At 39.5% G+C, this 17,098-nt stretch overlaps 1 protein-coding gene across 3 annotated transcripts in view; it reads left to right on the forward strand.

The window, feature by feature from the left end:
* KIAA1549 (KIAA1549 ortholog) overlaps positions 1–17,098 on the forward strand; it is a 146,635-nt gene that overhangs the window by 113,445 nt on the left and 16,092 nt on the right. For all 3 annotated transcript variants that reach the window (XM_065680740.1, XM_065680748.1, XM_065680758.1), the window contains exons 11-14: positions 4,812–5,014; positions 8,330–8,454; positions 13,774–13,979; positions 15,735–15,958. In XM_065680740.1, the coding sequence (XP_065536812.1) occupies positions 4,812–5,014; positions 8,330–8,454; positions 13,774–13,979; positions 15,735–15,958 (758 nt within the window). The remainder of the gene's footprint in view (positions 1–4,811; positions 5,015–8,329; positions 8,455–13,773; positions 13,980–15,734; positions 15,959–17,098) is intronic.

Here is a 17,098-nt window from a genome sequence, read left to right on the forward strand (position 1 = left end):
GACGACGTACCTGGTATTTCTCTGCATCTAGCAGAACAATATACTGGCAACCGTTTCTGCCACTTGAAGAGTGATGAAGCTATGAGCTGCTTTCATGGAATAAGTCTTGGCTCAGTTCTGCAAATTGAGCTTCAAATGCCTTTTTTTTTCCCCCATTCAGTATGTAACAATAGAATTAAAGCACTGTCTTGACTTGCCAATTTGAAATCATCTTCCTCTTAGATTTCAGCAGGTTCTGCATTTGTATAATAATATAATGCCTTAGAAATGCAGTAGTTTAGACGTGTTCATTTTCGTGGTAAGCTTCAGAGTAGTTTATCTTTTCCCTTTCACAAATATGTGAAGATAAATGAAAACCTTCTCTAACAACTTTAATTTAAAATAAGAAATCTTTGCAAATACTGTTTTTGTGCAATCTTAGGTAAAGGCACTTGAGGCTGATAAAAAGAGGCTCAGCTCCTGAACAGGTAGTGGTATCAGCACAAATGTGCTCTTAAAGAGATTGTATTGTTTCCTTGGTGGTGGTTAATTTATGAGTAGCAGATGACTGATCCACACATGCAGTTCTGACTACTTGTCCTAGGATGAGCAGAGGTCATCCAATCCGTTACACTATATAACTTCATATAAAGAAAAGAAAGAATGCAGCAGGTGGCACACAGAAATTCATAAGAAAATGAAGGAGACCCAGCTGGAACAACCCTTTGTTCATTCCACTGAGTCTCAGTGATGTGACCATCATGTCTTACAGAAAGCATAGTTGTGTTTCAGTATCCTTCAGAATTTTTTCATGAAAATGTAGATTTTGGTTCATATCAGTTCTCAGTCATAATGTTGCCATGATCTAAGAGGTGAGTTATCACAACTGTAGGTTTTTCTTTAAGAAGTGGGATTCTGTCAGTGTTGTTTCTGCAGTAGTAATCATACTGGCATTTCTCTTTCTCAAATAGAGAGTATTATTTTCAGTAAGTCATTTTCTCAATATTTTCATTGAGAACTATCTTCTCATATTGTCAGGTATTATGTTTTACATACATATTTTCACATATTTTTGACATGTTTTTCATTCATATGCACAAACATGCATATACACATGAATACAGTCTCCTGTAGTCTTCGTATATCAGCTACAGATGGTAGTGCCACCTTCAGCTTTTTTAGCAGGAGGTACGTGGAAATGTTGTTTAGCTGTACAAAACTCTGCAAGACCTGAATTGTTCAGTTTGAAGTTTTTCATTCAACCTCTCAGTTTCATCCTGAATCTTTGTTAACATGAAGAGCTTTATCATTCAGAGAACAAGGCTATAAGAAGACTAGTGCTCTATCCAAATTTTTTAGTACAGTTTTGGCGAAGGTCTAGTGCATACGCTCAGCCTTTGGGGATGGAAGGTGGGGAAGGAAAGGAAACAGGACCAGAAGGTTGTTTTGTGTGAGGGAAACATTTTCGCCTGTTCTGTTCTGTTATGTTTCGCCCATTTCTGACTTGGTTTTAAACCTTTGGGGAAATATTTGCATGGGATCTACAGAGACTAGGTAGAGGTTTCCCTGTTAAATTCTCATAGGATTACACTTGTTCTGTGCATACAAGCTTTGTGGAGCTGTCACTGAAAAGCTGAGACTTTTTTTTTCTTTGTTACTGTGTACAGAGGTTGCTATGAGGGCAGGTGAAGAAATAAGGAGCAATGAGCCTCAGGTTCTTGGATAGTGTAAACTGGAACTGGCAGCTGACATGCAGAGGGAGGGAAGGGTAAGAGGTCAGGATAGAGAGACTGGTTCTGTCTGGTTAGGAAGAGGTAAGACTAAATGAGGAGTTTACCTGACTACAACTTCAGGATAATAGAGTCACAGGTTCTGTGGTACCTGGGGTGAGAGTTTCTTGAAGCGATGCCCAAGACTTGCCCATCCTGTGTTGCCAGCAAGTGTCCATAAAATCCATTGGCAGAGTCTCTGCCGCCCTTGCTGCAGATGTGCATAAAAGAATACATCCTTTCTCTTCTTACATGCCATCCTTTCACTACATGTTTGACAGCTTCTGAGTGAAATGAGATGAGTATCCTGGTTCAGCAAATAAATTCTGATATTCTACCCAGCTTTGACTTAATAACAGAAGGCTCAGATTATGCCAAGGATCCAGCAGGGTGGGACAAAGCAAGAGGGCTCCTATTGAATCCTAAATTGATTTTAGGATTTTGTAACTCAAGACTGTAGCAATGCATATGTATGAGAGGATCCAGTTGTGATTGTTCAGATAGTTTTAACTGTGCCGTTTCTTAATGTGTGAGTGGTTGTCTTTGCAATGCTAACAGTTTTTTAATTCTGCTTCTGTGTGGTCTATCTGCAGATAAACATTTGTGCATACATATGCTGTGGTATATGTACATGTATACATAAATACATGTTTCCGTAACTGTGCTTAGACAAAAGGTTATGCTAGACTGCAGCTAGGAATAAGGTTATTCAGAGTTTAAAAGATAAAAAATGAATGGGTTTTGCATATTGCTTTGCTCCCTGGAGGGTTTACAAACACAGTATGCTAGAATTAACTTGAAGTGATGCTGAAATGCATGCTTCAGACATGCAGCAATCTTAATGAAACCATACTAGAAAATCTAATATTACTAGAATGTTTGTCTGTTCAGTTGTCCTTCCCCACCCTACCTGTCACAGTATTGAGAAAGCAGTAGTAGCTTTGCAGGTCAAGCCAGGAGTGCTTAGGAAAGGGTAGTGCACCACCTATGTATTTATTTACTTATTCTTTTGTGAAGGAGTTGTGCCCAGCACATGGTGGAGACCCATCATCTCAGGAATAAAGGCGACTGGAGGCAATGAAGGGCAAGATAGTGAAATAGAGGAAGTGATCATCAGGGATCAGCAGCAGGGCTGTATAGGCATGAGGGTGGAGTATGAAAGGGGTAGAAGAAGGGAAAGCACTGAAGGGCTTCAAAGGAAGAATGTCATAAGCAGGAACATCTTCCAAGAGACTAGAAATAATGTCAAAAGCATCAGAGGAGGAGGTGGGGTAACTAAGAGGAGTTTCAGTAATCAGTGTTGCAAGCTGGCATGATAGATCTGACGGTGGAAGTGAAAAGTTCTTCCTCAGAAGTAAAAAAGACAAGAGAGAAAAAGGAAAAAGACAAGGAGCTTTGGGGTGGTTTCAGCAAGATCCCAAAGACAGTGTTTCAACTGAAGAGGAGGGAGGTTTCAGGAAGAGTTCACTAGGTGGCTATCACTCAGAGAACAGCTACACTTTGACCTGGTCTAGCTCAACAGTGCCTTTTTTCATCAGTGGCTGCAGCCATTTACATAAATTCAATAACTGAGTCACCCATCATGCTGAAGTGAAGGCTCTGTTGTAAGGCCCAAGAAAAATGGAGTATAGTGGAAAACATCCAGATCTGTTCAAATAATAAGCTTACTTGTTTTGTGAGAAATGAGCTCCAAAATCTCAACCATTCGTAGTTGCTGGATTTTACAAGAGAGCTTTTATTGCCATCTACTGGTCTAAACAGGCAGTTTGCTGTACTGCGACATCCTGTCAAAGAACCATTTGGAAAATGTTTGCTTACTGAGAAAATATTTTGAAGAGATTGTTTCAGAATATTCCTTAGGCAAGCTTATCTTTGGCATGGTATCAGACGAGTCTGTTTGTAGTTAGCTATGTTGGCATGCCAAGCTTTATGAAAGGGGGTTCATTTAAACATCTGGAACCTGACGCACCCATAAATGTACTCCAGCACATGATTCACTTTGCAGAAATCAACTCTAGGAACACACAGAGGGTTTTGTACATGTGCTGTGCAGTGGATATGTGTGCATGCACTGTGCAAACTGGAACTGTCAACATTTCTTTCTACTTTCAACTTTCAAACTACATAGAATTGAGCGGGATTGAAGAAAAACTTTCTCTTAATTAGTTCTTCAGAATTTCTTTATTACTCCAACCCCCCCAAAAATCAGCAGGAAAGCTTGAAACTTGGAGGCTTGGTGAAATCAAGTCTGAATCAAGTCACTGACAAGGTGAGATTATCTTTTTATAAGTACAGTTACGGTAATGAAAGGCTCACATCTGCGTCTTTCTAAAGCAAGATGCCCATTGAATCTATCATCCTTTAATAAGATCTCTAGGATAAATATCTAATTTCTCTAAACTCCAAAGCCTTTAATAAATTTTTCTGTCTATTCAGTGTGAAATTCCTAAGAGCTAGGTTTTTGTTCTTTTCTGGAGGTATCTCTGCTGGCAGAAAAGTCACTGCCAGGCCTCAGTATCACTCTGGTCTATAGAATGTTTCTTTCATTATACAAATTAGGTGCTTGTAGAAACACTCCCAGACTCCTGCAGATTTGGTGAGCTCAAAATGAGGAAGATCAGCAGTAACATTATGGAAATTATTTAAACTCACTTCACTCGTTTTGACTGAAAGAAATAGAAAGGTGACCTGGCTGTCGTAATGCGCAGGCGTCTACAGCCTTGCATCCGCAAGTAAACAAAAAGCTCCTTACACAATGATTAAGTCTGAAGAAATAGCTGGAAAGAGATGTAGCAGCAGCAGAAGGCTGTTTTTTTTTTAAGCGGATTTGCTGATTTGGAGTTTTAAACTATGTATCATATGCTGAAGTAAGATGACCGAAATGGGCGGGAGGGGGGGGGGTATGATGTTATTTTGATTTTCTCTGTAGTTCTCATGTTCATTACTGAGATTACCATAGCCTCACCATCCTCTTAGTGGTCATTGTTTGCAGATCTTAGCCAAAGCCTTTGTGTACTCATTGTCACTCCTGGTTCCTGTTTTTTGTCTGTTCTCCTCTCACAGCTACAAGCCCCCAGTGTGAAAGGCTTTGATTTTGCTAAGCAGCATCTGGGCCAGCACAATAAAGATGATGTCTTGATTATCCATGAGCCAGCTCCTTTACCAGGACCTATTAAGGATACTACCCCATCTGAAAATGGAGATGTGCCCAGCCCCAAATCCAAGACTTCCTCAAAGCCATCAAAGACTGCTCGACACAGAGGGAGGTCAGTTCACAAATTGTAATAGATGTAATAGATGACAGTTTCTTAATGGCTGATGATTACTGTATTTTTAGGGCAATTTCAATGGAAAAAAATGTTCCAGAGCTCTGGGACTTGTGTTTGCTGGTGAGCTGTCAGAGTTATACCTCACTACCCATTAGTACAAGGTTGTGAGAATTCTGTGTCCATTTTCTCTTAAAGGCAACATGCCTAGTGAAGAGGGGTGCTTAAGACATTACTAGGTTGGCTGGAGTCCAGTAACTGCTTGTTTAGTGGAAACACCAAGTGTGTTTCCTGATGCATTCTCTTTATTCTGATCTCTAGCTACTAAGGCAACAGATGGTTAAAACCAAACAAAAACCATTGACAAATAGCAGTGTGTTTCAATAATATTAATAGTGATCATTATGTGTATGATAAGTTGGAATTTCCAGAAATAAGCAGTATCTCCAAAATTTAGGGAAGATGCAAGAGTGTTTTTACTTGTGGTTATATGGTCGCTGTCATAGCAAACCAGCTTAGGTCAGGAAAAGAAGCAATAATTTATAGCTGAGCAAATGAAGAAGTGTGTGTCAGCTTTCAGCAGTGATTTTGTACCTTTTCTGATAATTGAATTACGTGAATGTACCTTGCTGGAAAGGATTGCGTTTGTTGGATAGGCATTGTTAACAGCTATGCAGTAAAGAAAGGTCTGTGCATTAAAAAAGGGTAAGTGGGAAGGTAAAAGGTGGGGAAAAAAATGGAGCCCTGAGGAATGCCTTGATGAGTCACGAACAGCTCCTCACTGCTGAGCTGTTCTGTGTTCCACTTCCCAGTAATTCTTTTTCTTCTTCCTCTCGTACTTTTTTACCCCTTCATCTCCAGCTCTGTCTCCTCTGTGCTTTTACCTATGTGCTATTGCATGGGAGGACAAAAACTCTGGAAACAACAACCAAAGGCACAGTTAAATGAGCTTAGAAAGAAACCAGTGATGGTTCTGAATGAGCTGCAGATCTCTCTGGTACAGATTGCTACTCCGCTTAACCTTCTGTGCTTCCTCTAAAGCCCCAGTTGTCCAAAGATCCTCACTTCATCTTCCCTATGTAGGCTTTGTAAAGGTCAGTTTCCACCTTCCCAGATGTCTAGCCTGTCTTCCAAATGCTTATAGGCCTTGCAAGTAGTAGACTACCAGTGGGAAAAATGGAAAATAATGGAAGTAAAATTATCTAACTCATTTGGGTGTAGCTTAAATAAGTATAAATCAGAAGGACACTGTTTGTTCTAAAAAGTTCAAAAGTGGCCTAAGATACTTAGGGGGAGGGGAAGGAATCTATATTCACGTGGACATAAGTATAAGAAAGAAATTTAAACTTGAGGCTGTTACTGTATTTCATCTGGAATAATTCAGAAAATGAAGCAGGAAAAATTCTCAGAAGCCAACATTTAGTGCCGTCCCTGAAGACAATAATGAATCATTGATCAAATTTGGAACAAAGATGTTTCTTTTTTTTTAATAGCATCTAAATTCAAATACTTCAAAATGTTTTCGAAAGAGAATTTCACGCCTCTCCCTCATCATCCCTTAAGAGCAAATTTCCCTTTAGGCCTAACTATGAAGATGTTACCATCATCTCCCTAGCATGCTGACGTGCACATGTCAGCTTGAGATTTAAACATTTACTCCCTGAGGCAGAAGTTGAAATGTGAAATGATAGCATAGTGTCTTAGGTTGTTTTTAGATGTTTTCTGATCCGTGTGGAAATACTCGGTTCATCACAATGCAATTCAGGACTGTATGGTGCATGCCAGGAAATACAGTGGTGATGTGAGTACATATTCTGAATCTGTAAAAACAACAAATAAGAAAAATAATCAAGTTCAGAGAGCACAGCATCTCTAGGCTCCAGCTGAGAGTTGGACCTGTTGTTTTGGGTCAAGGAGGTGCAACTGCATATTCCTTAGCACATACAAAGAATGACTGATGTTGACTCAGCACTGTTTATGCTCTTATAGTTTATTTAATGATAATTTAGCTAGACTGATGAAAGAGTGTGAAGGAATACAAAGCACAGTGAGATGAAACAAAGTGAATAGCAGATGCGGAAATGGAACACCAGCCTTATACTCTGTTGAATCAAAACAGTGGTGATGGAGGCGATAGCTCTGCCCACTCTCTCCGCCTTAGAAAGAGGAAAAGATGCAATAACGTAGATATGTAAGCTCATTGAGAACAATTTCTTCTATTTTCCCTGGTTATTTTTGTTTGGTTTGGTTTGGTTTTTGTTTTCTTAATTAGAATGTGACCTTTTAGTACTACAGTACTGCAGAAAAGAATGAAATGCAGAGTTCAATTAGCGGTCCATTGCTCAGGGAGGAGGAAAAAGAGAGTTGAATTGAGAGCATTGCCTGCTGCAAGGAGTGGGTTTAACTTTCAATGAACTTGTCTGGCTACGTATAGTTATCTCAGTCTTTGTGCTCTAGGCAGGTTGGTGTTAAGCCAACAGCCTCAGTAACTAGTTCATATTCCATCTAGCCCAAGGAAATCTTGCACTCAACAGCATTAATGCACAGACAAGTGCACGCTTTCAGTGATTAACTCCCTGCAGGGATGGAATATGAATGTTCACATGACAAAATGGCCACCAGAGACACTCGGGCTGATCCCATATGAAAAGACAGGCTTTGGTGTCAGCGGAGCAGTAGTGTATGCCCTATATTTTTGTTATTTCTATACTATCTGGATAATTTTACATCTGAAGTATTCTGTTGGGGAAAATCACGGTATTTCTTTGCATTTTTGTGCAATTGCCTGCAAAAACTATGAACACTGAGATTGTAATTTGCAGGTAACAAGTATTTTTAAGAATCTTATGACTGCATGGGATAAATACCTCAAATAGCATTTTTTTAGCGGTTCCACATTTAACTCGTCAGGAAAATAATCACATAGGCTTGTAGTGTTAGCAAGAGAACACCAAGTTAGCAAGTCTGAATATTAGAGTAATTACCTGTATGGGTTTCTTATTTCTAAAATGATTCCTTCCTTTCTGAAAAGCAAGCTGCTGCTTACAAACACAGTTTTTTCTTGAAGTGTATTTTAAAGGAAGGATTAGTTCATATCACATGTGTATCCTCTTGCAGTCAGTTTTCAAATGCAACAACAGTAGCATTATGGCAATGAATATCTAACTATGATAATTTATTATAAACTTACTTATAAACAGAGGAAAACATTAGCAGTCTTTACAAGATACTTTAGCACAGGATTCTTTTTGTGTGAGAACTGTGCCCTTTGCAAACTTAAGTGTTGGTTTGTTTGTTTTTTAATGTTTGTGGCAGGGTTTCACCATCAGATGCTGACTCCACCGCAAGTGAACAATCCAGCGGGAGGGAGACAGGAGAAGAAACTGCAAGACCATCAACAGTTGCAAACGAGGGCAAACCACGCAGAGCAGCGAAGAAGGGTTTGTTACTCTGTTTTTCTCTTGAAGAATTGCTCTGGTGCTGTAACTTTTCTAAATTCATCTTTGGCTGTTAATTTTTTCTGGTTTATGTCATGGAAAATTTTCTTCCTCTCCTTTTTGGTTCAGTTTCTTCTGTTGAAACTGAAGATCTACACATTCCTTCCATTCCAGCAAGCTTTTGAAATGAATGGCTTAGCAGGAACAAACCTTCCCTCCTTTATCTCCCACATGCCTCCCGGCAAACCTCTTTCCATTTAGGCCTAATTATGGTTCTCCTGGTAGCAATCTTGCAGGCAGTTACATGGGCAGTAGAGGTCACAGCAGGATTTGATACAGCACAGATGTATGTAATTGCAACTTTCAAAAAAGTGAGATTAAAAAGGAGACCAGAGAGGTAAAAGTTTTACAAATAAGTTCTAATTCAGGCATCAAATGCCTTCATGATTGTGCTTTAGAAAGGTGAAGATCCAGTGCCGATGCATTAATAACAATGACTTTATTTTTGTAAATAACCATCTTGCTTCCAGTTCAAGTGCCACCATTTGTCATGGATGTACCCAAGATATATTTCTTTCCTCATTGAAAAGTTGATAAAACACTTCAAACTCACTTCCACTTTTTAATAAAAGCATTCTTTTAAATTCTTTTCTGGTTTAAAAGTGTGTGGTCAACTGTGCCTGCACAAAAAAATAAGTGTTTTCTTCTGAGAGCCTTTTGGGTTTAGATGGCTTGCTTCTTGCTTGAAGTTTTCGTTACCAGATCTTTACCTTAAATCACAATAGTCTTCAAAGAGAAAATTTTGTTACTCAATATCTGGTAAAGGAGTTTGTGATACCCCATCTGTTCTTAATTCACATGGCCTTGATGGCAGCAGAAACTGAGAAGAAAATACTGACCACAGTGTGAGCAGTCTTTTTGGTATATTGAGTGTTTTTCCACACACTCTGAAATACCAGCTGAGATGTACCGATGACTATGGAGGAATGCAGTGCATGTGAAATTCAGATCATAGCAGGCAATCTTAATTTTTGCTTATGTCAAAGAAATTCGATGTAAGATAGCTGATACGACCTGCTAGCTCTTGGGTGGCTAAACAGCAAGTTAAATAATATATGATTCTTAAACTTTCATAATATGGACTAGTCCTGGAACAGCCAGGGTTTTGGAGCAGGCTTTCCTCTGGAATGAACATGTAAAGAAACAAAGCATAGGATGTGCTGATGTGTCTAGGAAATCATATTTCTCAATAATTCAGCAGGCAGTGTATGCTGTATGTACTTTACACAATTTACAAAGATACTGTACTGATACTATATATATTTTAAGTGCATTAGGTTTGCTCTCAGGACCAGAAATCATGTCCAAGTAAATGTATAGGAAAACAATTATGTTATGGCAGAGCTCACCTCGGGATGGTTTGTGAGTTGCACCAACCTATCTGACTTCAATTCTGTTGCCCTGATTTAGTGTTATCCCATTTCTTCTTTCATGGGAAATCCATTTTCTATCTGGCTTAAAACTTTATGTAGGGTTTAACATTTCCTTTTGTATAGAAGTATTAGGTATTGCTGCATCTCAATTATCTGGCAAAGGCAGCAAGCATATTGTGTAAAATGTGTCTTTTTTACCTATCATGTCCTTACTGGATCAGATACACTATTTTTTCAGCATTTGGTGCCTTTAGCTTGGTAATCATGGGGTCTATTTTTAGAATTCAAAATTGGAGGCACTGTCTGCAGAGAGCTCTCTGTTAAATGGCAGATTCAGCTCCCTTTTTGTGCAGCTGAGGCTTGGCAGTTTGATCCAAGTTCATGCATTTCATTCACAAGTAAATGCAATCATCTTACTGCTGTTTGTTCCAGTTGCCATTCCAGCTGAATTATTTGTAATAATTATTGTGTTGTCTCTTCTTTTTCCTTTATGTTGTCAGGAGCAAACAGAGTGGGTAAGTAACCAGAGCTCATAGCTGAGTACAGATATGAATAGAGGTGCTGGGGTAGCTACAATTATATGTTAAGGAGAGAAAGATTTGTCTTCTGAGTCTAAAAAAAAAACACAAAATTGCTTTCCAGCTATTGAAGTATAAAAAATTCTCAGTAACGCAAATTATAGTCATCCAATTTAGGCACATTTTTTCTAATTTTCCTCCCAGTCCTTTCAAATTATTGAGGGAAACTTCAAAAGAAGCAAAACTGAGGCAGCTGTTGGTCCTGAAACTAGCTTTATATAAACAAGTTAGAGATATAGTTAATGTCTTTACTGGAAATCCAAATCAAACACAGGCTACCCGCAAAAAAAGTGAGTATTTTCTCATGAACTAGTGTTTTTCTGATCAGGATGGGCTGATTTTCTAACCATAGCAAAGATGGGCAGAAGAAAGCTGACACTGTCCTTAATAATGCATACCATATCTAGTAATAAATTAAAGACCCTGTCCTCTGATAGCAGTTTCCATCTTACAATAGTAAAGAAGGATGGATATAAGGCTGGCTATGATGCTTTCCATTGTTGCGTTTGTACTAGTGACTAATGAGAGTCATGATGTACTGGGATACAAAGAAACTGAAATTTATCTGAAACTGCATACTCTGACACGATTCAAATACCAGTGGACCAGTGAAAGACTCCCATTGACTACCTGATTTTGTATTAGGCTTTATGCACTGTGGTTGCTGTGTCACTTGTTTTTATTTCAAGAGGGTGCAGGAAGCAATAGCCTTTCTTTAATCTCCAGCTGTATTGCTTTTCATACAAAATCATAGCTTCCTGCAGAGCAATTAATTTTCTTGATACTTCAGTTAGTAGTTTCAACCCAGGGAAGAGTGATGAACACTGGTCCTGACATGTGACCTGTACGGACTAGTTGTTTAAATTTGTTCTGTCCAGTATTTGGACAGAAAACATCTTCATTATTTTTTAGGCTCGACTGTCTAGTCTGAGATCAAAATTTAACTCATATAGTGCTATCTGACTGCTTTATAAGGAAGATTTTCTAACCATGGACAATACCATAAGAACCTTGAAATACGAGACCTTTCTTATTCACTGTGTCAGAACTTCTAAAGGAGCTCATTCGTGTGTTGAGTTAGAAATCGTTTCTCCTTTTGTTGTATGTGTACGGGACTGTGCAGTTCACGAATTTCATACTTTACTATAATTCCATCTTAGTTTATACTTACAGACACATTCAGTGTATGTGCACAGATTGGATCTAAAGGTCAGATGCAGCTTATGGGGTTTTTTGTGTGGGTGCATCTTTTCTGCCAAAGAGGGTAACGTATGTTGTTACAGTAGACAGATACCAAATTTTGGGTATGGGACTTCTGGACAGTTTTACAAAATGAGTTTAAAAACTGCTCCAGCTAAGAGGCCTCTGCCAAGCACTTATTTATGTGCACAAAAGGAAAGGTTATGGATGAAATTATTAAGATTTAGAGTGAATGCTCAGCGTAATTTAATATATTGCACCTTGCTAATGAAGTAATATGAAAATAACCTTAAAATTTTATGTTGGAGGTCATTGAGTTTTGAGAACTGCTGTTAGGCTGGAAAGGCTGGAAAGAATGACTGATGCATGGGGAAAATGGGAAAGATGGATGCAGAAGTTAAGACTTCCATTGCACTACAGGATTGCTCTGAGGGATTCACACTAACTACTTAATATATCTTGTGCCCCTCACTGTGAGAGTCAGTGCTTGCATGCTTCCGCAAAATACATGAAGATGGGGCTGTGAAGATGACAAATGGTAAAGATCATATAAATAGCTACAGAAGAGAGAAGGATATATTTCATTTAGGCTCTGTGTCTTGCAGAACGTTTGGGGGACAGAGATCTTGAATGAAACTGTTTACCTTCTTTTTAAGGACACATACAGGAAAGTCACATTTATAAATGATGCATACCATTTATAAATGTGCACGTTTGAAATGCATTAATCAAATTTGAGAAGTATGAAAAATAAAAATTTTGCTTAGCTTGTGGCCAGATTGCTTTCCAGCCCAAAAGCAGTGAGCTGTTAATGTAATGAACTATACCATGCCTTCCCTCTCCAACTCCCTTTTTGTGCTAGAATAGGGAAGCAAAGGAATAAGTCATCTACAGTGATCTTCTGCAGATTCCTCTTCTGAACTGCGTACTTCATTACCAGCACAGGTTGCAAATTGATCAGAGCAGTGGCTGTTTTCCTTCTTGTCTGTTGGAGTTGGGTCAGGTTCATCAACAGTTAATCTGTATCGGAATCAAATCAGATTCTCCTTCTGATTTAAATCTGAGAACCACAGTCCATTATTAGAAGTCTGTGCAAGGACACAGAACTATGTCCCTCTACACTGTTGTGTTCCTCCATATGAAGAGTCACAAATCTTAATTTCTTACTGCTTGTATTTCATGGTGAAAAGCAGTTTAATAATTTGTGGCATTACCATGTGGACAAGGCAAAAGATTATTTTGCAAGTCTTCTGTAGTTTTTGCAAGCCTAATCCACATAATGGTTCCTGTTGTAGGCCTATTGAAAACATACAAACAAACTGAAAATCTTAATGTGCTTAACCGCAAACCACAGGGGTGATCCTTGATCCTACAGATTTCAAGTCATGATTCAGATGACCCATTTCTGTTGAAGCGATTAACTCTTGGCAGAACTAGGGCCACGACTTTCACTTGTATTGGTTTCCGTAAGATCTTTTGCTGGTTGTGTTGGGGTTGATTTAACCTCTTCAACAAATTACAACATGGCAATATTTGTGCAGCTTGCTCATTGCTATATATTAACAGTTTATCCTGTCATACCGAAGAAAACTGCTTTAAAAGCTTTAATCGATAAAATGTCTGCAGAATTCTTTGTGTTTTGTGTGGGTTTCTAATGGTATTTTTGTTTAGTTCATATATCACTCCTGTCACTCAAGAAGTGCATTTTGCAGTGAGACATCTGTCATTGCTCTTTGAACCTCCATTTGAGGAATTTGCATCTCCTTAAGTACCGATAAGAGGAACCATTAGCAGTATGTACTTGAACAGCTTTTTATAGAGAAAAGTAGATTGAGATTTTGGTGGTTTGCAAATGCCAAGAGCTTGATTTACAGAAATGAAGAATGACAGCTCCCCTTCTGGAAATATAATGGAAAAATGTTTATAATTTGCAAACCACTGGGTAAACTTGTTGTGCATTAAATGTGAATCAGCTGGAAGGCCTATAGAGCAAATTAAACACAGATGGAAAACATGGCATAGTCTTGTAGTATAGCATCTGTAGAGCTTAATGTTTGACTGAGATAACCCTGGCAGCACTCCTTTACTCTGTATTTGTTCTGGTGATTTAGGACCTCCTCAGACCAGCAGTGGAAATGAGCAGCACTCATCAGCCTCTATCTTTGAACACGTGGATAGGATGTCTCGTTCCTCAGATGCCAGCAGACGGGTGCCAAGCAAGATCCAGCTGATTGCTATGCAACCGATGGCAGCACCTCCGGTTCAGAACTCGGTGCTTTCTGATCGAGTAGCAGAGACCAACAAAATTAATAAAGAGGTATTTTTGCAGTGCTTTGAATGTTTGTGGAGGACTGTATGCCCAACCAAGTGGGAAGTGAAAAGTATCCCATTTCTTCTTATTAGGAGTTCCTAAGGAGTTGAGTTTCGACAAGTTACAGGAATAATCCTGTTTCTGTCCAGAGAGGTAATCTGACCTGTCTTTAAGAGATACCTAAATCAAAACTTAAACACAGAGAGAGGAGCTAATTTAATGGTCAGGATACCTTGTGTTGCCATCCTTTTGCTAGTCAGCAGGACATGACTTACGAGAGTTGTGTTAATGTATGAGTATTGGAACATCTGGCCCACCTTGGGTTTCATTCTACACTATTCTTCTGACTTTTCAGCAGCTCAGGATGTGGATATACAAACACGTTACCTTCATATTCTGGGGTGTGAATTTGCAGCACATGCCCTGCTTCCAACTTCTGATGTGTTTATCTGACAGTAAATACACAGAAACTTCCTGCTTTCTCTGAGGCTCATGTTACTGTCACCAGAATATGAGCATGCCTGGGGCATCAAGAGAGATGGTAATGTGCTGTGAAACCATATCGTACCCTGCCTGACAGTACCTTGTACTGGGTGTAAGATGGCATCTTCTCGTAATTCAGAGTGGAAGATTTACTGAAACCTTTAACTTCACTGTGTTAAGAAGTTTCTGAGTACCTTACAGAAGAAAGGTAAATGTGTATATCTAGTATATACAGGCAAAGGGAACTACAAAACAGAAATCCAGTTTATGGGCAGAAGACGTAGTTCTAATTATCAATGTAAACAGTAAATCTGGCTTGTGTCCTTCTAATAATTTTTCAGGATTTTCATGAGGGAATACACAAAACTCAAATGTTACTTGGTTTTTAATTTGCTGATGCAGATGTGCTCAGAAACTAATCCAGCACAGGCAGAGCAGTTGTTGCTACCTGATCTGGTGCCCAAGTGTTTTCCGTTGATAAGCATGATTTCTGTGAGTGTTGGGCCAGTGCTGCTGTTATGATAGCTTTCCCCACATGATGACATACTCCTCAGGGAATTTAAGAAAAAACTGGGAGAGAGGCATGAAAACTCTGCCTGCAAGATGTTGAGCTGATAACGCTGGTTCACCTAGGGATTTGGACCCTCGTATTGCTGCTACATTTCTGCATAGCTTATGTTGGCCTGTCATGCTCAGCAGAAGCCCTGAGTTATGAGCTCAGATCTGTAAGTTCTTGCTGCTTACGTGATGAAGGTCATTAAAAGGAATGGGTGACAGATTTCAACACTTGATCAAATGTATCTCTTTCTGACAAGCAAATGTAGATACAGCTTTTACTGATTTTTTCAGAGCAGTGTCACTTCTGGCAGACAGCAGGAGTTTTTGGTGTTTTGTTAACTATCTCTTTCTGACAAGCAAATGTAGATACAGCTTTTACTGATTTTTTCAGAGCAGTGTCACTTCTGGCAGACAGCAGGAGTTTTTGGTGTTTTGTTAACAAACTGCCACCTCTCTCTAAATACACCTGCTGTTCTGGCAATCGTATCGTGGTTAATAGTACATCTCCCTGGGGAGACAATGAAAATACTGCAAAATGTCCAAGAAAGAAAGTGTTTGTGAGTTGTGTGACTTGCTTTCATCCTTCAGAGATTTGGGGGAGAGAGGGGAAGGAGGAAGGTAGGGGCAGCCAAGGATCTGAGGAAAAAAAGGTTTACAGAAGAGCAGCAAAAAGTTCTGTTGCAAAAACTACTCTTTCCCCACCCCCATTCCTTCTTTAAGATACAAACAGCCCTGAGGCATAAATCTGAGATTGAACACCACCGCAATAAGATTCGTCTTCGCGCCAAGCGCAAAGGGCACTATGAATTTCCAGTGGTGGATGACGTGGTGGTGGTGGACTCCAAAGAACAGCACAGAATATATCGCAAGGCACAGATGCAGATTGACAAGATCTTGGACCCTGGAGGCAGTGTGCCTACTGTCTTCATAGAGCCGAGGAAGAGGTAGGCATTTCAAAGATGGGAAAAAGTTTGAGTTGTTTTAAACAGTATTTCGTTTAGTATATGCCAGTATTTTTCACAGAATCACAGAATCCCAAGGGTTGGAAGGGACCTAAAAAGATCATCTAGTCCAACCCCCCTGCAAGAGCAGGGTAACCTACAGTACATCACACAGGAACTTGTCCAGGCGGGCCTTGAATATCTCCAGTGTAGGAGACTCCACAACCCCCCTGGGCAACCTGTTCCAGTGCTCTGTCACTCTTACAGTAAAGAAGTTCTTCCTGATGTTAACGTGGAACTTCCTATGCTCCAGTTTACACCCATTGCCCCTTGTCCTATCACTGGATATCACTGAAAAAAGCCTAGCTCCATCATCCTGACACCTACCCTTCACATATTTGTAAACATTGATTTTTGTTTTCATATTATTCTTTTGCAAGTTCTCAACAGTGAATTCTTGATAAATAAAAGCTAATGAAAACTGTCTTGAAACAATTTAGCATTTGCTTTGCCATTTGTTTGAATAATTCTTTTGTGATGGAGGGGGATCAAGATTTCAGTATGAGTAGTAAAGAAAGATACATGGAAAATACAAACTTGCAAGAAAGAATATTTTTATTAATTGGGGAAAAGACCACAGAATCATGGTTTGGGTAGAATGGTTTGGGTTAGAAGAGACCTTAAAGGTCATCCAACCTCCCTGCCACAGGCAGGGACACCTTCCACTAGACCAGGTTGCTCAAAGCCCCCTCCAACCTGGCCTTAAGCACTGCCAGGGATGGGGCAGCCACAGCTTCTCTGGGCAGCCTGTGCCAGTGCCTCAGCACGTTCATACTGAAGAATTTCTTCCTAATACCTAACTTAAATCTCTCCTCCTTCAGTTTAAAGCCATCATCCCTTGTCCTGTCACTACCTGCCCTTCTAAAAAGTCCCTCTCCAGATTTCTTGTAGGCCCCCTTTAGGTACTAGAAGCTGCTCTAAGGTCTCTCCTGAGCCTTCTCTTCTCCAGGCTGAACAAGCCCAACTTTCAGCCTCTCTTCATAGGAGAGGTGCTTCAGCCCTCCCTTGAACAACTTAAAAAGCTTGAAGATTCTGAATTTTAGTGGCAAACTCGCAAATCAAAGAGATACTCAGACAGAATAC

Source organism: Lathamus discolor, chromosome 1 (genome assembly GCF_037157495.1).
Source record: "Lathamus discolor isolate bLatDis1 chromosome 1, bLatDis1.hap1, whole genome shotgun sequence".
Classification (NCBI taxonomy): Eukaryota; Metazoa; Chordata; class Aves; order Psittaciformes; family Psittacidae; genus Lathamus; species Lathamus discolor.